The sequence below is a fragment of the Citrus clementina genome, unplaced genomic scaffold (assembly GCF_000493195.1).
Source record: "Citrus clementina cultivar Clemenules unplaced genomic scaffold, Citrus_clementina_v1.0 scaffold_8, whole genome shotgun sequence".
In the NCBI taxonomy this organism is placed as follows: Eukaryota; Viridiplantae; Streptophyta; class Magnoliopsida; order Sapindales; family Rutaceae; genus Citrus; species Citrus x clementina.
The window spans coordinates 24,604,439-24,623,854 of record NW_006262022.1 but is presented as its reverse complement, the minus strand read 5'-3'; the positions used below and the strand labels follow the sequence as shown (position 1 = coordinate 24,623,854).

Genomic DNA, 19,416 nt, shown 5'->3' with positions numbered 1-19,416 from the left:
TGTGAGGTGGGTTTTTATTGCATTGAAGGCAATAAACATAGGAGAGAAAAGGTGCCCAATAATTAACTAATGGGGGAAAGAACCGAAGAAGAGAAAGTTCTTGGGAAATTGACAGAAATGACCTGAAATTAAGGTCAATTCATAACAAAATAATATTTTCTTACTTTGTACACAAAAGTGAGCATTGTCAAGAATAAATACTCTTAAAAGTAAGATGACAAGCTAATAGCACCTTCTATCACGGTAGGAAGGATTTTAATTATAGTAGATAAATTTTCAGCTATGGATATTATCTAATTTAGGTGCATTTTGTTTGAAAGCTCTTTTTAACAATTAAAGTTAGAAAAATTATTGAATGAGTAATTTTTTTTTTTATCCATATAATGACCCTAATTTTGGACTATTTCTATAGATTTACCGAGGGTTATTCTTGCGTGAAGAGAAAGTTATTGATTGAAGGATTAATTAAGATTTGGAGTGTGGCAGCAGCAATAGAATGCATTGTTCTTAGATACACAATACGATGTGCTTGGTGAGGTCAAAGGGGAATCCCACAAACCAAGGAAGGGATAAGTAATAATAGTTGGTGCATAGGAATGTAAAGGTTGAAATGAAGGTCTCGTGAAGGCGACGGCAGCTAGGGATGGAGGTAATGGATTCGTGTGAGTTGTGGCATTGTTTTGGGAGAAAGGGTAGCTAGGGATCCCAAGACCAAATGCATGTGTAGATCTCTCTTTTTAGCCCTCAGCTCTTCTCACTTAAAGTTTCACTTCTTTTTGTGTCATTTTGATGTTTCTCTTTACTGAAAAAAAAAAAGTTCACTTAACTGTTCCAAAAGTGAATGATTTTGATGTGTAGTAAACGAGAAAATACGAAGAATATCAAATGAATTGAAAAAATAAATATTGCTAATTAGTTTAAGATAAAATGTCAGAAGTTCGAATCCTAGCTCTCACTGATAGAAGCAGATTACGCGGTTCAAGCGAGTGGTTGAAGACATCCTTCTATGTATCTCTGGTGGCACCTTCTTCTTCATATGTATTTTTTGAGCTTTATGAATTTTCCCATATATTATCATCACTGTACTTAGAAAATAATGACCGAGACTAAACTTACTTGTTTCTTCGCATTTTGAGTAAAACATATCTTTCTTCAATGTTAAAGTGAGGATAGATCTGATTATAAATATAAGTAGAATTCTGATGATAATGTATAGTATAATTAAAAAAAAAAAAAAGCCGTATTATATTTTTCCCCATGATAATAATAAAAAAGAAAAGAAAATCCTTAGCCGGTAGCGTAGATAATTGGTAGGCTGAACCGACGGGTCGCCTTCTTTTCTTTAGGTCAGATCAGGGGGCCCATGTGAATCCAACCAGACTATCTTTTTTGACTCGACAATCATCGGTCTTCTGACAAGATTCAGGACCACTCCTTAACATTTATTACTTGCAAGCAAGTAATTAATCAAACTTAACAGTCCCTCCTCTCGTGACCCTACACTACACAAACACAGATTCCTATTTCTTTATTCATTTCTTCCATATTTTAATACATACACATATTAAATTTGGGACCCTCTAGATTCAATACTGTCCCAGACGTGCCCAACAGTAGCGGAAAAAAAGGACCGCGAAATGTGATTAATTAGTCAGAGGAGCACTTGGCTTTTGCCCCACAACTTCATAAAATTTTGGTTATTAGCATTAACATTGGAAACAATGAATGACACAGTTGAGTAATGAATTGCGATTCAATCCATCCAAATGTTGAGTCGCATCGAGTTATAAAGCGACGAACTTCAGAATCCGTTGAAGCATTTTTAGTCCATGAGTTTGTATCTTTTCTCTTGGACACCTGTGACGCCCATCTGTATTTCGATTATTGTATGGAGTGGCGTCTGAAAATCACAACAACATTTGGTGTCAAAAGATTAATTATCGAAGAAATTGTCAATTTATGATTAAAGCTATTCAGCGATCACCTCAATGTGGGGAATTTCTTTGAGAGGCCTATCAGCAAAATAAGCATATAAAGCTCTCAACACCGCCTGCAACATTGGAGTGAAGCAAATTTCAGACTCGCAACTAATATCTCAGAAATTAAAGAGAGGATGAGCTTGATACACTGAGTGTAACCTGGTGAGATATCACTACAACTGGTGCTCGTTGTCTTTCAAGTTCAATTATTACAGGTTCTAGCCTGCATTAATGTGGGAAGAAAATGCATTGAACTTGAACACAGCAAACAAAATATTCTCAGCTTTGGCGAAGGCACCATATGCTACAAGGACAAGCTGCAAACCTTTGGATAACATCAAGATAAGATTCTCCACGTGGATACCGATACCTCAGTTTGTCCTTTTTACGAGCCCTGAAATTCATCATTACAATTTCAGTTTAACACTATCTCACACAGAACACCACGCATTGAATTAGAGGACTTTGGAGATAGAGAACAAGACTAATTCAATGGTCTCAAGCACAGAAGAAGCAGAATAACCAAAACTTACTCATACTCCTCAGGCATATTTTTCTTAATCTCTTCATACGTCATTCCATCACACACTCCAGCATTTATCTCATCAAGTGCACGCCATTGAATCTGCCCAAAGATAATAAGATTAGTTACGTAAATTTGAAAATAAATCTATCACCCACCAAAACTGAATGACAAACTTAAGACTGAATAAGCTAGTGACATCTGGATTCACACTAACCTTTGGAAATCCGGCAATTGGACTCGCTGTCAAAATTGTTCTCTGCAGGGTGCTAGTCCATATCTAGACCACAGCAACATATAAAATAATTAATTCATTTGGAACAACAATGTTTAAATATTATCCCATAAGCCAAATTCGTAGGAGAGACTTTGCTCTTGAAGTACTTATCAATCAAGAAAGATAAGCAATTGTCACTTTCCAAAAGTCCTTAGTTTAGAGAAGCAACCAACAGACACATGCCCACTGCTGAAGAGTCCATTAAAATGGGACATATGTAGAATGCAGGCAGTTTCATTTACCAGTAAATGAACATAAGATTCTAGACATGCCTTTTAACTCTTTTAAGAAAAGTCAAGTTACAATAACTCCGCGCATTAAAAAGGATATTAAATAAAAATGTACATTCAAAATTTAGTCTAGAATATTTATGAATGAAACTTACAGAGGCAGCTCTTTCAGACTTCAATCGCTTCTCGACAAAGTTAGCAAGTTTCTTAGCATAAATTTCTCCAGCATCACTGTCATAACATGTTGAAGCAACCTTTCGTAAGTATTGCTAAGATAAAACAGTGTACAAGAAACACATCAGTGTTAAAAAGAGAATTTCAGTAAAACATGTGACATCTTAGTGGAGCTCAGAAATTATGTAAAAAGGAAAGTTGAATTAAGCCTAAGGGAATTCGAATTCAATCACAGTACAGTTGCATACACAATGCAATTTCCAAGTTCTGCAGAAACTACTGAAGTCTGAAGAGCATTAGTTTCCTCCAAAGAATGTTTTCAATAATGGATACATCTTGGCATAACTGTTTCTATGATCTACACAGACCACTTGGATGCATCCACCCTAGAACCAGCAAGACAGTGCCCTTCACTTTGCAGTTTCAGTTTCATATACACTTCCCGTAAATGATAAATAAGAATAAATTTTACTAACTCCACAGTAGTGCGGAGATCTATTTCCTTAGGGTTTGGATTCAGGTCCACCAGGCAATCCCATGGGAAACACTAGAAGCAGACTGGAACAAGGAAAATAGGGGCTTGGAATGAACACAGTAAAACATAATATTTTGGTAATTACATTATCCCTCAACTAACTAATCTTGACTCATCTGTATCACAGCAGATAGATAGAAAATTACCAAGGCAAACAATTAATTTCCAAGATAAGAAATGAGAGAATTCAGTCACAAAAGTCCAAATTCACTGAAAATGAACCAAGCAGGTAGTACAACATCAATTAATCAAAAAGGATATACCTCAATATGGTGTCACCACCTATTCTACCTCTAACATTGTCCCGACTCTCTCCATGCCTAGTAAGTAATATTGGGCGGGGTGTGAGATGTGTATTTACCTGCAACGTATACGGAATAACATAAATATTAATATTGAGGTCAAATGTGAGACAAGACGTCAGTGTGAGTGATATGTGAGACAGGACCTCAGTGTGAGTAATATGTAGAATGGTCCCTAAGATTCAATGTCTGCTAAGAGCCATGCATCTATCATCCACATGTTTTCAGGGATTCTTTCCACATTTTACAACTTTGCCTAATGCTAATCAACAAAGATGAATGTTATAGTTTCACTTGCTATTTTTTCAATCCCTCTATTAAATAAAATAATAAATAAACTATATAAAGTAAGCTAAAGTAATAGCCAAGACTAAAGTTGATGAGGAAATTCTTTCAAGCTTTATTATTTTAATTTTTTTCTTTTCCTTTTTTTAGAGGATTATTGGATTTCACCCCCATTCCCCCCTAATGAGACTCCAACCTAGGACCTTGGCCCTAGGGACGCCATGCTTTTATCACTTGAGCTAGGCCCTCGCCTCTCTAGCTTTATTATTTTAATTTAAAACAAAACATTTATATACTGTGCCAGGCCATCCTACGTATAGATTTGTGTTCTACAGACTACAACAGGAACCAAAACTCGTAGTTTTCCACACTTCTCAAACATCAATATAAATGACATCAATTAACTTTAGTTTTCCAAACTAAAGGTACAACTGTTAACAACTTCAATTTGGAACAACTTACCAAGAAAAAGACAATTCGTCCAGGCAGATAGCCACTGATATTGTTAACCTGAATCAAAAGGTTATTCTTCTACATTAATACCATTTCAAACATTTAAGACAGACCGATTAGTCAGTTAGATAATACGTGCATTCAGAAGTTAAAAAGACCCATAGCCATCTACCAATGGTTTTAGGAGGGCGAGCATTATATGGAAAATCACATTTACGAGTAACCCACCAACAAAAAGGTTATCATGCATTCCTCCCCCCCCACCCCACCCCAAAAAAAAAAATTGCATGCAGCTGCTATATCTACTGCCCAGTTGCATAAGTAAGAACAGATAATTGTACTGCATAATTAATAGTAACCGTATCTGCATATAAATTCATACAAACATGTAGTGGGAACAGAAAAGTTGAACAAATTAGATCAGGGTAAAAGAGGCCCTACAATTTCCTGTTAGCTGAGCCTTTCTAAACAATTTTCACTGACCATGAATGAGAACATATATCCTGCCAAACATTTCTCCAAGAAATGATTGTCATCAGATGTAAGTTTCTGAAACGTACACTACTAATTATAGCCCAGAGCAAGAACTTCAGGAAATGTTCATTTTGACACATTAGAACAAATACCATGCATATCAAGTCTATGATCGACTCAAATCAGATGATCCAAACATGCCGTTTTGTAGACAAGCAAACAGTTCTTCAAATCCTGACCGCATATAGACTTAATTTACTAAGACATGGGAAAAACAACCAGATAGGTAAAATAAGAAAAGAAACATACTTGTATTTGTCCTCCATGTCCACTGACCATATCAATCATTTTGATGTAAGACCCTTCATCTACTGGCTCATATACCTAAGAAAAAAAGGCATAGCAAAAATCCTAATATGTTATTTATCATTCATGAAGAGAAGATACTACCAAGACCTTTTATCAGAAGTGAATGTCATTTGGGGGGGGGGAGGAGACCTTTTCATAATTGGCTAGTCGATTTTTAAAGTCTTGTAATCCAGCTTCAAAATCAGGCCTGCAGGACAACAGTTTCTTTAGCTGTACATAAGCAACTGCTGCGCCATATTAAGTGATAAATAAATATAATTATAATAAGTGAGACATTGGCAGCTCTAGAAAGTAGCCATACTCTTCAGCATAGTCGGGGCTTTGCTGAATTTTAAGACGTATATTTCTTTCAATTATGTCTCTGTCATTGCAAATTGTTTCCAGAAATATAATCTGCCACAATAATTGAAGATATATGAGAAGTGTTTTCCAGAACATCCTTTGAAGACAATTCAAAAGTACATCTAAGTTGGCTAAAGATTGCATATGGTAAAAGGCACATGCAGGACTGGATTGTGCAATGTTGTGAGCTCCACCAATGTCACGACCACTATGATTCATAAGCTCACCCAAAGATCATAACTTACAAATATATAACTTGAAAACTGTTCTTAAACCGATAGAAAAAGATATTATTACTACAACACATCACATCAACACTTCAAGCAGAAGATTCCATTAGAAAATCTCAACATGGTTCTACAATGTAGCATGTATACTTCCCTAACAAGCATACTCTTGTCTCTTTGGGAAATTCTTAGCTCTCTGCTCATGATCATGTAAACTGATAGAAAAAGATATTATTACTACGACACATCGCATCAACACTTCAAGCAGAAGATTCCATTAGAAAATCTCAACAAGGTTTTACAATGTAGCATGTATACTTCCCTAACAAGCATACTCTTGTCTCTTTGGGAAATTCTTAGCTCTCTGCACTTGAACATGTACCTTGCAATTTCCTTCAGCCATTTTCATCAGCATATTCCTTCGTTTCCTAGAACTGTTAGTAGCATCAAATATTCCAACCTGCAATGGAATTAGAATTAGAGAGGAAAAACTGAGTGAGAAGGGTGGAGAAAACAATCTAACACTGGGGGAAAAAAATATAAAATAAACTTACCTGGCCACCTTCATGCATCCAGGATATCATATCCTCCATTGCCAGGGCTGCTACCTAGTAGCATGTGATATATTAAAACTATGTACAAAGAAAAAGGTTAATAAGGTGTTAACATTTATCCATTACCCAGGAAAAATAAATTAAGTTGCAATAGCATTTATCAGGGACAAGTGAGACCCAGAGGGATTATATACCCAACTTTGAAAAGCTATACATAATTAACAGAAAACTTGTTATGATTTATCACATAATTAATCCATATCAAAAAACTGCTTGGAATGCATTGGACAAAATATTGAACTGCTTTTGTTATTGCTCTTCTATCTGCTCTTCAATCTTCGGCTGTAGTGGTTGATTGTTTGTTTTAAAAAGAATTATACAATGGATCCTTTTAATATTGGTCTAATGGCGACCTAACTCCTTCCCCACCCATGTGAGTGGGATTCGAACCCCAAACCTCTAGTACCACCTAAGAGGCTTTAACAATTAAGCTACCTACCACACACAATTATAAAATGGGCTTTAAAACCATAAATATAAAGATTTAAGGGAAAAAAAAAAACACAGCAAGGACTCTCCACACAAGCAATTAGTACCGAAAAATATTCTGTGGTTCGCACATTCAAGAACCATGCATCATAGCATCTACAATTCAATTTAAGAAACAGAAATCAATAAATGCAACCAAAGAAACTGATTCACTCAATCAGAGAGATTTCGAAAATAATTAAATTATTTGAAAAGTAACGATGACAAAAGACCATATTACGCACCAGTAGCAAAACAAACATAGTGTAATATCATCTACTTCAGAAATGGTCAAATGCCCACAGAAACTCACCTCATTTCGTGCCTCCATTCCTTCAGGATTGTCAGCCCGGAAAAAATCAGCAGACTGCATCAAAGAATATCTCATCTTCCAAGATCATCCATGATAACACCACAAAATTAATGCAATACTATAGATTCAACCTTTTTAAAAAAAAAAAAATATCACCAACATTTTTCATTTTAATATCATTCAGGATTGCCAATTCATTTAACCGGTAGAGTACCGGCTTCAGCACAAAATCACTGTAGAGTATAGTCCATTGCCTAGCATTTACAGATGAATTGATAAAACTCCATCCACAAACAATTTAAGTGTACCTGATTAACTCCATGCTTAAGGCGCCGATACTGCTAGAATAAAAAGAAGGAAAGCACAAGTTAGTTGTCATCACTATTAGTTCCCTCATTGATTGACATTCTAAGTAGTGGTTATAATAGAATTGACCTTCCCAACATTGAAGTGTTTGGTATCATGACCCAACCAGCGAAGATATCTTGTAAGTTTAGCTGCAGTAAACGTCTTGCCTCGAGCTGGCAAACCCACCTAATATCCATGAACGTGTTAGGAAAACCTGTTTTCAGTAAAAATCATAGTTTGTGTTTATGAAACAATTAATAGAATGCAGAGATATATATGATGCTTCCAAAATATGACTTTCAGCTAGATAAAAAAGGGAAAGTCAGCAACTGAACTGCACTAAGGTCAGCATCTGAACTTCATTATAATGTGCTAATGCTTAAACTGAGAAAACGCAGGAGACGAAACTCTCACTAATTATTTATTAAAGAACTCTCTCTAATTATGTAAGAAAATACCAGGACAATTGCCAAATGCCGATGTTCCTTTGGCCCAAGCATCTGGTCAGCTACAGCTGCAGCAGCAACAGCTCCAGCAGCTGCTGGCATCGAATTCTAACAACCAACAGATAAAAGGCACAAAATTCAAAATAACCACTGCTAACAGCATATATTATAATTCGTATAACATCAACTAACTGGTGATACAAACCTTAGTTTCTGTATCCAGTTTGAGATCAATATTGAAAGTACTTGCACTAGCTGATTTGACTAGCCTAGGGGATCCAACACCCCTATCCACAAAGAGTCCCCTATGACTATCCTGCTTTTGCAAAGGAGAAAATGTCCCCACTGACTTTGATTCAACCATCCCCGAACTTGAATATACCTTTGATGGGTCTGGGACACTGACCTCCATGTCCTGTGCAAAAATCATTAGATATGGAATATTATAGTATTAGGGCAATTTTGAAAGCATTTGCACAAACACAAACCCACTTATCCAGGGTATAAAAGTCCTATTCAAGATTTAGGAAATGAATTTATAGCCCAATCAAATAGCAAATTTGAAATGAATGGCAGATATAGGATTAAAGTTCATATCCAATGAAAGATCTGACAGACTGCAAATAGAGTATGTTTTGAAGGTGTGGTATTGAAATCAGAAGGAAGGACCCATGTTAATATTTTTGCAGTGTCATGGCATAAATGCTTTTCAAGGTCTCCTAAAGAAACTAGTTTCCAAATTCACAAGATCAGTTATCAAGATGAACCTTTATAAGTGCAGGTCGATCAACAGAAATACCACTATGTGAAACACTGCCTGAGCTATCAGCATTAGAAAGAACACCGGCCCGGGATAATGACCTTGGAGTCTCTGTCATGTTAGCTGCATAAACCAGACCAGAGTTTGCAGAAGTTGATGGTGCAGGGACAACATAATGTTCTATATCAAGCTCCAAACTAGCCGAAGAGCCATTCTGCAGAGGGAAAAAACAAAAATTTTTCAGTTAATTTATAGAAACTAACAACTCAACAGTATCCTTGGGTTGTTATTCTAGATAAAACAAAGGTTTATCAGCCTGCCCATCTTCCTCATTTTCTTTTTAATGCCATTCCCTCATTATTTAGCCACATATAAGAAAATAAGCAAATTACATAATGAGTCAGGCTAGTTAGAAATATATAATGTCAGGATACTTTCAAGGACCAAGACTAGTCGAATGCATCAATTGAAACCCTTTTAAAAATATTTTGTTTACACGAGAGTTTGCTGTTTAAGAAATTATCAATTGCTTCGTTATGCTTCTACCTATCCAATAAGTAAACCAATGAACAGCATTTTAATATTAAGTTATACCTCAGCACCCGTCTGCTGCACTGAATTAATGCTAACATCAGGAATTCCACGAACTGTGGAAGGCTCGAGGTTCTCCTGATAAGCTCTCCAACTAGCTGCCAGATCAAAGGGTGAAACCCTATCTGCTTTGATAAACACTCGATACTCAAGAACCTCATCACTATCTAACCAAAACAGTGCTGACCTTGAATCTCCTTGTAAGGCGCCCCCCGTAAGAAGCCGGTTTGGACCCTCCTCCACGATACAAGGCCCATTGCCGTACTTTGGCTTCAAAAGGAACTTGAAATCCAAAGTTTCTGCATCCAACACAAAATGTTTTAAATACAGAAAAAGAAAAGAAAAGAAATGATCCCAAAAGCCAATATAATGCACATGTTTTACCTGGTGCCAAATTCTACTGAATTTATATATGTTACATCTTTTTTTTTCCTTTTTTCCTCCTACTAAAGACTGTAGAGACAGAAACCTTTGCTTAACAGAAGATCATTGCGACTAGTTTTAGAGGAGTGAGTGATTGTGACAAACATCCACATTCTGAAAATAGAAATAAACATTATACATATTTTCCAATTTTTTTAATTAAAAAAAAAAATTCTACCCTAGACTAAGCTTCATTGTTTACTTCCATTTTCAACTATTAAAGAAGTGATTCAAAAAATATAAAAACAAGCTACCACTTAACTGAAAACTGATAATTATACTTTCCAAAGCAGTTACAATAGTTCCCAACTGACGTGAATCTGACGTGCAATTAATACCTTACAGGTGAAACATGAAAAAGTAGATACAAACTGTGTATTTTCAACTCTGTGAGTGCAGTATTATTGTTTCCTTCCACAATACTAAACCAACCAATGCCTTGAACATTTTATAATCATTATCCTCATGCCGGCTTTAGTAAAAATTAAATAAAATAGCATACCGTGGTTAGGAGGCACAACGAAGCTCAACTCCCACATTGACGCTGATTCGCGCCCCATTGCAAGCTATTCAAATTCAAAAGAAAAAAAAAATTAAAAAAAGTTATAAAATTGACAAAACAGAAACGACGAAGGTAGGTGGAGTGAAGTTACGGCTTTAGAAGAGTCCCAAGAGCCAACGAGCGGGACGGAGCCATAAACATGAGGAATAAGATCGCCTTTGAGCTTAATATTCTCCATTTTCAACGAGACGTAGAACTGACCGCCGGCATGGTCAAGGATCCCCTCTTTCCCGTCGTCGCCGTTGGAGCCATCGCCGTCGGTATTTCTCGACGCGCCTGTTCCCATTTCTTTAATTTATTATTTTAATTATAAAATTTCTTGTTTCATTATGATTTTTAAAAAAATATAGTTTCAGCTTTTAATTTAAGCACAGGAGCCGAGCGATACAGTGGACAATAGTAATAAGTATATTCTGGTTTTCTTTTGTTCCTGTGGATAGATAGAATAGAATCGAATAGATAGATGTGAGAGAAAGAGAGATTTAATTCGAAAGATGGAGATGATGAGTGAGAACCGAGCAGCAAGGAACGATTTTCCCTTCTGCGTTTCGTGTGTTTTCGTGTTGCGTTTTCGATAAGCACGTGAGTCGGGTCTGGGCCCGGGCCAGCTTGGGTTGTTAGCGTGGCCCACAAGTTGTGGATGATATTGCCACGTGTCAATATGCTGTGGCGAGTTTGCTTTGTGGTAGTTTGGTTTGGTTTACTTGTGCGGGGGCGTTATCGGATAAAACACAACGATTTTTGCCCTTTTTTTTTTTGGGTCTATTATGCAGAGTGCAAATGAAAAGATCGAAAGATATATCTACGAGCTTCATTAAGTTGTCGAGTCTTAAGCAATTGTGTTAATAATAAACAATGGTAACAAATTTGTGTAGATTCATCTCTTAATGACGAAATTTAGGAGTATAAGATTGTTAGTATGTGGTTCAAAGAAACAATGCGTTGTCCCTCATTTTATACTTAATGAACAAAATGGAAGCTAATTCCTTGTGTTTGAATGGCTAGTAAAATGATTTGAATGGAATGTAATTTTAATGTAATATGTAGATCATAATATTGTAGACGACAAATTGTACTTTACTTTGCAAGAATTTGGGTGTTCGTAATTTATGCTTATAGCAATACCATAATCAAAATCAAACATTGTTCAACTCAATTTTCAATTTTTATTTTTGATTAATAGGCCTAACAAATTACAAACAACTCATCTTTAGTGAATGAGAGAAACGCATTGTTTGATTATTAATGGACCAAGCAGTGAGGCAATAAACGCCTAGTCATCCCTTTTATTTAATCTAAAGAAGGACAAGTCGGTGTGGCAGCGTGAGATGTGAGCTGGGATTGGGATTTGCCTTGAACTTGATGATAAGTTGGTTATATATGATATTCTTGTTAAGAGAATGCACTTATGTTTGTTTCTTTTTATCATTCGATGATTCTATTGCGCAGCCAAAGAACGTGATGATCACATTTGTCCTTGAGGGTGGTGCGGGTGCATAGATTGTGTCGTTAAATATTTCATTCTTTTATGAACGAATGAAGGTCTGCTGTAAATAAACTAAACTAATTCTTGCATATACATAGATGTCTGCAAATGTATACCAAAAAGTTTCCTTAAACTAGATGTACTTGCCAGTGCCATTGCAAGTGTTTTAACACATTATATTATTACTTGTGACTAGACAAGCCAACCTTCTTCAGCTCTTCAAACGCTTGTATGGTCTCAGCATCAAACCCGCCTGCAAACTGAATGTTCTAATTGTTGGTAAAGAGATATGAAATGGCAAGGTTAAATGCATTGAGTTTTCTAGTTACCTGATGTACTCTATAAGCAAATCGAACTCCTTGAAGCATAAGATTGTCTTCTCGCCAGCATTCGTTGGACTGCAGCTCTTTGCTTACTCTTTTCATGTATTCTTTTGCCAGCCTCAAGGAACTTACTTTCATCTGCTAACAATAAACAGTAGTGGGATGTCAAGATATTGTTATATCAAAGAGTTTCAATTTTGGTATTAATAAAACATTTTCATGGTTGGTAAAGGATTTATATGGGTTAAATTATCACTGTTAATTATGTGGTAAGTGTTAGCTATGTGTTACCTACCTGACCAATGAGCCCTGAGTCCATCATCCAATCACAAGGGATCTGAAAATCTCTGTACTTTTTGCCAGTGCTCTCTCTCATTCTTTCCATGCCATTAACCCTTTGCTCCAACCTGTAATTTTAAAATTTACTCACGCAATTAATTTATACTATCGAATGAAAGTACCAAGTCACATGTAATTCAGCTTATACATGCTCGCCTGTCTTGCAATGCTTGCATTTTTCGTGTAGCCTGTGGCAATGACTCTTTTTGGTTGTCCTCAAAGGATGAAACCTCTTGCTCCAGATTCTTCAGGTCTCTGTAGTTGCAAGCAGCCTCACGCAAGGTATCTGCCTTTCGCTCTGGCCATTGTGGAAAGTGCTTCAACACTGCCCTTTCATCGACCAAGGATGATAATTCCCCATCAAGCCACTTCACAAATGCCTCCACTTCGGATATCTGATCAAAGACAGCAGACTCCACCTCTTTGATCAAGAAATTGATGAACTCTTTTTGCTTCTTTACATCAGTTTTTATCTGTGTATCAATGCGGTTATCTTCAGCAGATGAAACATGCATTTGATAATTATGTTTTAAGTTAAAAGCAACAGTTTGCTATTAAACTTACAGCTGAAAGATAAGTAGAGCGGTTCTCAATTTCTCCAATCATGTTCCTAGTGAAAGCAATCACAGGAGCAGCTGTAGTATTGCTTCTGTTCTCCATGTGGGCATCTTTTCTTGTAAGTGAACGATACAACTCCACAACTTCTGGCACGCGCCGCACTGTCTTTGATCCAGCTAAAAATTTGGATGGCAAGGGGGGCGGTGGTGGTGCTGGAAATGCTACTGGCGTCTGAACTTTATTTTCAGATGTATGCCTTGGAGGCGGTTTTGGCACTTTCATTGATCTTTCTTTCCCTGCTTCCAATTCCTGAAAACCTGGCCTTGGACGGAAAGTTTCTCCATCAAGATTCTGAAATTCTTGAGTTTTGACAAAATCTGTCTGCTTCTGCGGAGATGTATCCGTATTGGGGTTCTGTAACTTCTTCCACAGCATTGATTTCCTTTCATTGTCATGTGCTTTCAGAGAACTTATCTGTGCTTTTAGCCGCAATACTTCTTGTCTCAGCTCAAAATTTTCTTTCTCCAGCAATGCAATCCTCGCATCGCGCTCTTTCTGGAAACTGTCGATCCGTGAATCATCATCTTCCGGTGCCATTTTTCCTCTCCTATTCTGCTTCCTGAACAAGAACAACAAGCGGAGAGTGAGTCACAATGAACAGCTGGATCTAAATCTTGCACTTTATATATGGTCTTACTTTTGAAGCAAAGAATGTAAACCAAGCCTGAAAAGTGATGATTTTAGAAACTGCCCCTTTAATACGCACATAATGTAGGTGAGCATGCAAGATACAGTATCCCAGACGGGGATGTTTCCGACATTTTCTAAGCTTTGTTCTGTAAGATGCTGGAATTTATTACACTGCCCTTTTTTATAATTTGTAATGTAGGCGAAAGATTTCTTTGCCTTGCTGGCTTGTAAAGATTTCCTCCGTGTTGTGATTGTCCACTTGTCCTTTAGAAACCATGTTAGGTACACCATTAAATTCTTTGGTCAAATTTCTGATTTAACTTACATTTTCCGGGTAAATTTGAAACAAGATTAGCTCATGAAATCATCAATTCATCATACATTACATTGTCTGTATTCAGAATCAGCTGCTAGATTCAGGGCATGTTTCTTTTTCCCATGTTGTACACGTAGTCTAATGAGAGCACGGCCCAAAACACAAGGTGATTGCAAAATTTCAACTGCCTTGGCTGTCCACGTGTTAGCCTTGGGATGGCATGTTGGCAACATTATTTCAATCTTTTCTCCCACTTCTCATTGAGAAAAGCCTTAAATTTCTATACTTTTTTGTTGCTGTCCCCAAGTTTCTGTTTATGACCCCCAAAATATTATATGTTAGATACAATACCATAAAATTTAGAGCGTCAGCCATAGAGAGTAATTAGTGTAACGAAAAAATAGAAATTTTCAATGAAAAAGGGATGCAATTAGAGTACTTTGTTGCATTAGATTTGCATTGCCATTCTTTATTTGCGCAACAATGTGAAAATGGAAAGAGAGAGTAACGAAGGACGGTGAAGGATGCTGACAGTTTAAAATTAAAGTAAAAGAAAAAAGAAAACTCCATGAGAATTACGGGCTACCAGAATAAGATCTACTGATTTTTACTTTACATTTTTGTTCTATTTTATTTATTTACTTTGATAAAAAGAAATGGCAATTGTGAGGCTTTATTCTCGTAGACTATACACTTTTTCATCATGGGCCTTGGAGATTATGCATAATCGAAAGAATGTTGAATGGAGAGATTTGTTTTCTGGGGTGGGTAAAAAGAGGAAATGGCGTTCTATAATATCATAATTGTGGTGAAGAAAGTAAAGGCAAATTAGCTTGGAGGTTCCCCAATGCCCTTCAAATCTTTTTCAGAATTTGAAAGACCAAATGCTTTGATAGAGGGGAAGCACCTAAATCTGAGGTGCATTCACTAGAGTCTAGAGAAGTAGACCCTGTGTATAAGATAAAATCCTGTAGGTTACTTTCTTGATTCTTCCCTTCTTTTTACTTTATTCTCGAGAAGCTTAAGCAAAAGCAAGTGTCCAGGTTAAGGGTTGAGAGTAAAATTGCTCTCTCTAAAAATTTAAGATATTAATATAGTAAATGTAAATCTAATGTGATTTAGATTCAAATAAAGAAAGATTTAGACCCATACCAACGTGGGAGTTACAAAGGGTAATGAGCTCAAGTTTAGGGATCATACTCTAAAATTAAGATATTAGGCAAGCGACCAACATTAGTGCGATGGATGAATTCAACGGAGGGGCAGCTGCCTTTACTCTCTGGAGGGGCCATGGCCATCTTAAGCACTTAAATTGAATTCCTTGCCGTCAAGGGAAAAGGGGGGCTCATGCCTTGATGGATTAACAACTCTGAAGATGATTTGAAAAGAATTAAATTTAGTATGAGCAAATAAATGCTCCGTTGGGACACATTTTACTTTGATTTTGAACGGGTGGCTTCATTATATATATGTGCCCTGCGACAAAGGGAAACTATTGATCTTATTAGTTGGCAGATTTCCCTCGATCAATGTGTTGTATGATTGAGATAATTCCATGTATGATTTCCAAATTAAACAGCAAGTAATGCAACATTTCAAGAAAGGTAACCAAAAAAAAAAAAAAAACTTAATAGTTCATATAAACCCACTCAAAAAAATAATGACTAAAGCGGTTGACGGCTTAAAGAACTTTTATGAGGAAAATACAATGATTTCGAAGTTGGTTTGAAGAAGCATCCTCAATATTGTTACTTATTGAGGATTTGGTAGGCGGTTGTTGGCAGCTGAGACCCTGGATCCTCATTTAAGCAGTTCTTTGCCTGTATCGTCCTTGTGAACAATCGCTTCAATAAAGCACAAAAAATCTTTCTTCTCTACTGCTGCCGTCTCAATTGCTTCAACGAGCTCCTGTTCGCAACCAACCCGTGACAGAAGAATGACAAAACGTTTCCCACGAGACACGTGAATCTCCATGTTGAGTATTGGGCTACATTAAATGACTCACCTCTATTGTTCAGCATTTTCCGTCACCATTTTGAAACGCTTCCACTAAGCCGGTGTAATTCCAGTTCTCGATTACATTATAAGGTCCATCATGTATTTCAACTTCAATGGTGTAGTTACCATTGTTTATTAGGAAGATGATGTTCTTTTGCTCACATCGCAGCATTGTTGACACATCTTTCGCGCGCGGTCACCTGTATGTTACAAATCAGTAGCTAAGCGACATTCCTATATATAATCATCAATTACTGTAAATGGGCTATTAAGTATTATATAACCTGGAAGCTCCCATCGCCAATGCAAGCAGTCACGCGCTTTTAAGGTACTAGTGTTGCCCCAACAGACCATCCAATGGAACGATATTGCATTTCGAATTCATACCTGCAATACCAACTTTAATTTTTCTGCTTTTATGATTATAAAAATATGCAACCAAACGCAAAATATCCAAGTGCTAGGCTCTGTTTCTTACCCACATCCTTCTGGCAATTGAACCAAGAATCCCCAGTTTCAGCAATCACAGCTGTGTTACCTGAAAGCATCTTTTGTATATGTTGAAAGAGAATATTAACACTAAAGGCTCGTGAGCATTAGATTTGAGAGGAATCCCATGTGGAACATAGATTCTATGGTAGCTTTCATAGGCACTAGTGTTGCGGTTAGGCTCCATAGCCAGCGTACTAAGAAAATCCTCCATTAGCACTGTTAAGTAAATACAAGCACCAGGTCGGTCATGCTATTATTTCCACCCCGGCGTGGATCACCTCAGCCTATGGTACGAGCCGAACACAGGGACAAGCATAAACCGACCAGAGGGGAACCCCTGCTAGGGGAATGTACCGACCAGAGGTATACACCGAGCCGATACCTGTCCCCCAGAAAGCGGGAACACGATCCCACAGAACCGCGGCCGTTACGCTGTTCCCAGAACACAGAATCGCGGCCGTTATGCTTTTCACAGAACACAGAATTGCGGCCGTTACGCTTTTCCCAGAACCGTTGAAGGACACGTAAGTCCCCACGTTTGCGACAATGCAACGGTTAGAGTCCCGTGAGGGGCTGCCACTACCCGAAAAAGGGGGGGATGAAGGGCAAACGGAAAGGTGGGGACAGGGGCTATAAAAGAAAAGGAACTCAACGGAGAAAGGGACAGAAAAACTGAGAGAGGAAAAACGCTGCCAAATTGCAACCATACCATTTTCCTACGAATTTCAGATAAACTTCTTGAACCCAAATCACATTGTTTTCCCGTAAACACCTTGAGCTAACTTAGGCATCGGAGGGTTTACGCCGGCAAAACCACCGGCGTCTCTGATCCGTTTTTAGTGAGCGCAGGTCTATTGAGAGGAAGGGGGACGATTCCAGTTCCAGTGAACGAGCAACAACAGATAACACAAACGTTGGTGAAAGAATCTGGTCGGTCAAAGGGCGAGCAGATTTCAGCATCAACAAGCACACAACCAAAAGCAGGCCATTAGCAACTACTATGCGATCAGGCTGCACTAAAATTGCCTTCTTATTTAAGAGAAGGGAGTAGCCAACAGAGCTGTAGTCATTAAAGATTGATTCAACAAACATGTATGCATCAGCAAATTCAACAATCTCAGAGCAGAAAGCACTGCTTATAGCTCTCCAATACGTTCCAATGAAATGGAATTCTGTTCAGGCACCATGCCTTTTGCAGATGGCATTACAGCAAAGGCACAGCCACAAGCATCAGCTAATTCAACAAAGGCAATGGTGGCTTTTGACACACTTAATTTTGGCCCTCCTATCATCGCTGGCTTCACTGCCTTAAGCAAGGCGGTTATTGTTGCCTCGGCAGCAGCTTCTAGTCCCATTTTATTACTCAATCTGCAAAATCAAGTTCCCACCAAATTATAATAACCAATTAATCATGTAACGGATCAGCAAGGAGCAAAGTGATTATTTTTACCTAGGAGACAGGGCAAATGGAATGGGCTCTCTGCTAAAAGTTGAATGAGGGACAGCAGCCAAATTACAACTAATGCTTATATACACACAGGCTTGCTTTCTTTGAGTGCAGTCGAAATTGCTCTATCTATTTGTACATGCGCTTCTGCCAAGTTATCACCACAGCGTATAACAACACAGAGCAAGAATATAATCACTAGCATTTCCAAAAGAGCAAGATAATATGTCAGTTCATCCCATGGAATCAAGAAACATGCTGATCAGAACACTATAAGTTTTCCAATTCAAACGTTCTGCTATGACCTGCTTAATTCCCTAGAACGTAATCCGAGTTCTCTTTGCAATTGTTAGGATCAAGCACTACAGTCAAGCTAAAAACCATAGATATGGTAACTAAAAGCTATAGATAGCATGGCAGCGCAATGCCCCACATCTCTAGACCGTGCACACTTGATGCCACGTATATTGGCTCTCGGCACATGTTGTCAGCATAATCCATTAAAGTTCTGTGTACTACATTTATTTTGAAAACTGATAAGCAAGTTGGTAATTACAGTAAATGACTCACTGCATATAGATCAATAAGTGTGCTTCAGACACTAAAATGAATCAAATTTTTAATACCTGATAGCATGTAACAGTCTGGAAGCAGCGTAGCTCTTGGCTAAAATCCGGTAACCTAATCGTGTGATGCAGAATCCTATTAGTCCCATAATAATTAGTATTTGGTCATCCAACGATACAAATGACAGCTGGAAAATTCTCACTATAAGCACCAGCAATAGCATTGATGATGCTAAGTCGACCAACAATGAACGTAACAACATATGCACCAACAGCACGAGCCCTAGCAGAGCCATCAGCAGCATACCCAGCATTAAGCTCATTGCAGCAACCAACGTCCCTCGAACCAGGCTCGGCAATTAGGTGGTCAAGTAGGCTACTTGAATCAGCCGGTGAGCTAGATGGCGGCCTTGGTTGCATCAGAGGAGACACCACGGCCCCCAAGTGGAAAAGGCTGGATTGAAGTAGTGCGGTTTGGTGGAGTGCAGGCTACGTTGTTGTTCGAG

General features: G+C 37.7%; 2 protein-coding genes and 1 pseudogene across 6 annotated transcripts; all 3 read right to left on the bottom strand.

Annotated features, from left to right (window-relative positions):
* Nucleotides 1-1,503: 1,503 nt before the first annotated feature.
* LOC18034405 (6-phosphofructo-2-kinase/fructose-2,6-bisphosphatase) lies at nucleotides 1,504-11,227 on the bottom strand. 3 transcript variants are annotated; one of them, XM_006425043.2, is made up of 23 exons: nucleotides 10,787-11,227; nucleotides 10,636-10,699; nucleotides 9,714-10,009; nucleotides 9,127-9,333; nucleotides 8,565-8,774; nucleotides 8,372-8,467; nucleotides 8,001-8,099; nucleotides 7,874-7,903; nucleotides 7,566-7,619; nucleotides 6,725-6,778; nucleotides 6,553-6,630; nucleotides 5,903-5,994; nucleotides 5,731-5,788; nucleotides 5,542-5,616; nucleotides 4,768-4,815; nucleotides 3,982-4,079; nucleotides 3,165-3,240; nucleotides 2,720-2,782; nucleotides 2,513-2,604; nucleotides 2,305-2,373; nucleotides 2,139-2,202; nucleotides 1,985-2,050; nucleotides 1,504-1,900 (listed from the first exon to the last, which is right to left on the bottom strand). In XM_006425043.2, the coding sequence occupies exons 1-23, from the start codon at nucleotides 10,979-10,981 to the stop codon at nucleotides 1,823-1,825; spliced, it is 2,262 nt and encodes a 753-aa protein (XP_006425106.1). In that variant the 5' UTR covers nucleotides 10,982-11,227; the 3' UTR covers nucleotides 1,504-1,822. The 3 variants fall into 3 exon arrangements, 2 of the variants coding, with proteins under 2 accessions (XP_006425106.1, XP_024034509.1); XR_002904217.1 differs by lacking the exon at nucleotides 2,139-2,202 and having other exon boundaries at nucleotides 1,867-1,900; XM_024178741.1 differs by lacking the exons at nucleotides 1,504-1,900; nucleotides 1,985-2,050; nucleotides 2,139-2,202; nucleotides 2,305-2,373; nucleotides 2,513-2,604 and having other exon boundaries at nucleotides 2,717-2,782; nucleotides 3,165-3,278.
* Nucleotides 11,228-12,015: 788 nt separating this feature from the next.
* On the bottom strand, nucleotides 12,016-14,307 carry LOC18034175 (protein CHUP1, chloroplastic). Of its 3 annotated transcripts, none has more exons than XM_024179572.1 (6): nucleotides 14,099-14,307; nucleotides 13,408-14,020; nucleotides 13,000-13,316; nucleotides 12,800-12,911; nucleotides 12,511-12,642; nucleotides 12,016-12,434 (listed from the first exon to the last, which is right to left on the bottom strand). In XM_024179572.1, the coding sequence occupies exons 1-6, from the start codon at nucleotides 14,182-14,184 to the stop codon at nucleotides 12,393-12,395; spliced, it is 1,302 nt and encodes a 433-aa protein (XP_024035340.1). In that variant the 5' UTR covers nucleotides 14,185-14,307; the 3' UTR covers nucleotides 12,016-12,392. The 3 variants fall into 3 exon arrangements, with proteins under 3 accessions (XP_024035340.1, XP_024035341.1, XP_006425104.2); XM_024179573.1 differs by having other exon boundaries at nucleotides 12,020-12,441; nucleotides 14,168-14,305; XM_006425041.2 differs by having other exon boundaries at nucleotides 12,021-12,441; nucleotides 14,099-14,305.
* Nucleotides 14,308-15,989: 1,682 nt separating this feature from the next.
* LOC18033784 lies at nucleotides 15,990-19,330 on the bottom strand (annotated as a pseudogene).
* Between the last annotated feature and the right edge of the window lie 86 nt (nucleotides 19,331-19,416).

Excerpts from the sequence above, each read along its gene's own strand:
- LOC18034405 (XM_006425043.2), bottom strand. The coding sequence starts at position 10,981 with ATGGGAACAGGCGCGTCGAGAAATACCGACGGCGATGGCTCCAACGGC. Across the intron at positions 2,374-2,512 it reads AATATGCCTGAGGAGTATGA|GGCTCGTAAAAAGGACAAAC; the intron begins GTAAGTTTTGGT and ends GATGAATTTCAG. Across the intron at positions 1,901-1,984 it reads AAGAAATTCCCCACATTGAG|ACGCCACTCCATACAATAAT; the intron begins GTGATCGCTGAA and ends TGTGATTTTCAG.
- LOC18034175 (XM_006425041.2), bottom strand. The coding sequence starts at position 14,184 with ATGCTCACCTACATTATGTGCGTATTAAAGGGGCAGTTTCTAAAATCA. Across the intron at positions 14,021-14,098 it reads TTACATTCTTTGCTTCAAAA|GAAGCAGAATAGGAGAGGAA; the intron begins GTAAGACCATAT and ends GTTCTTGTTCAG. Across the intron at positions 12,912-12,999 it reads ATGCAAGCATTGCAAGACAG|GTTGGAGCAAAGGGTTAATG; the intron begins GCGAGCATGTAT and ends TTAAAATTACAG.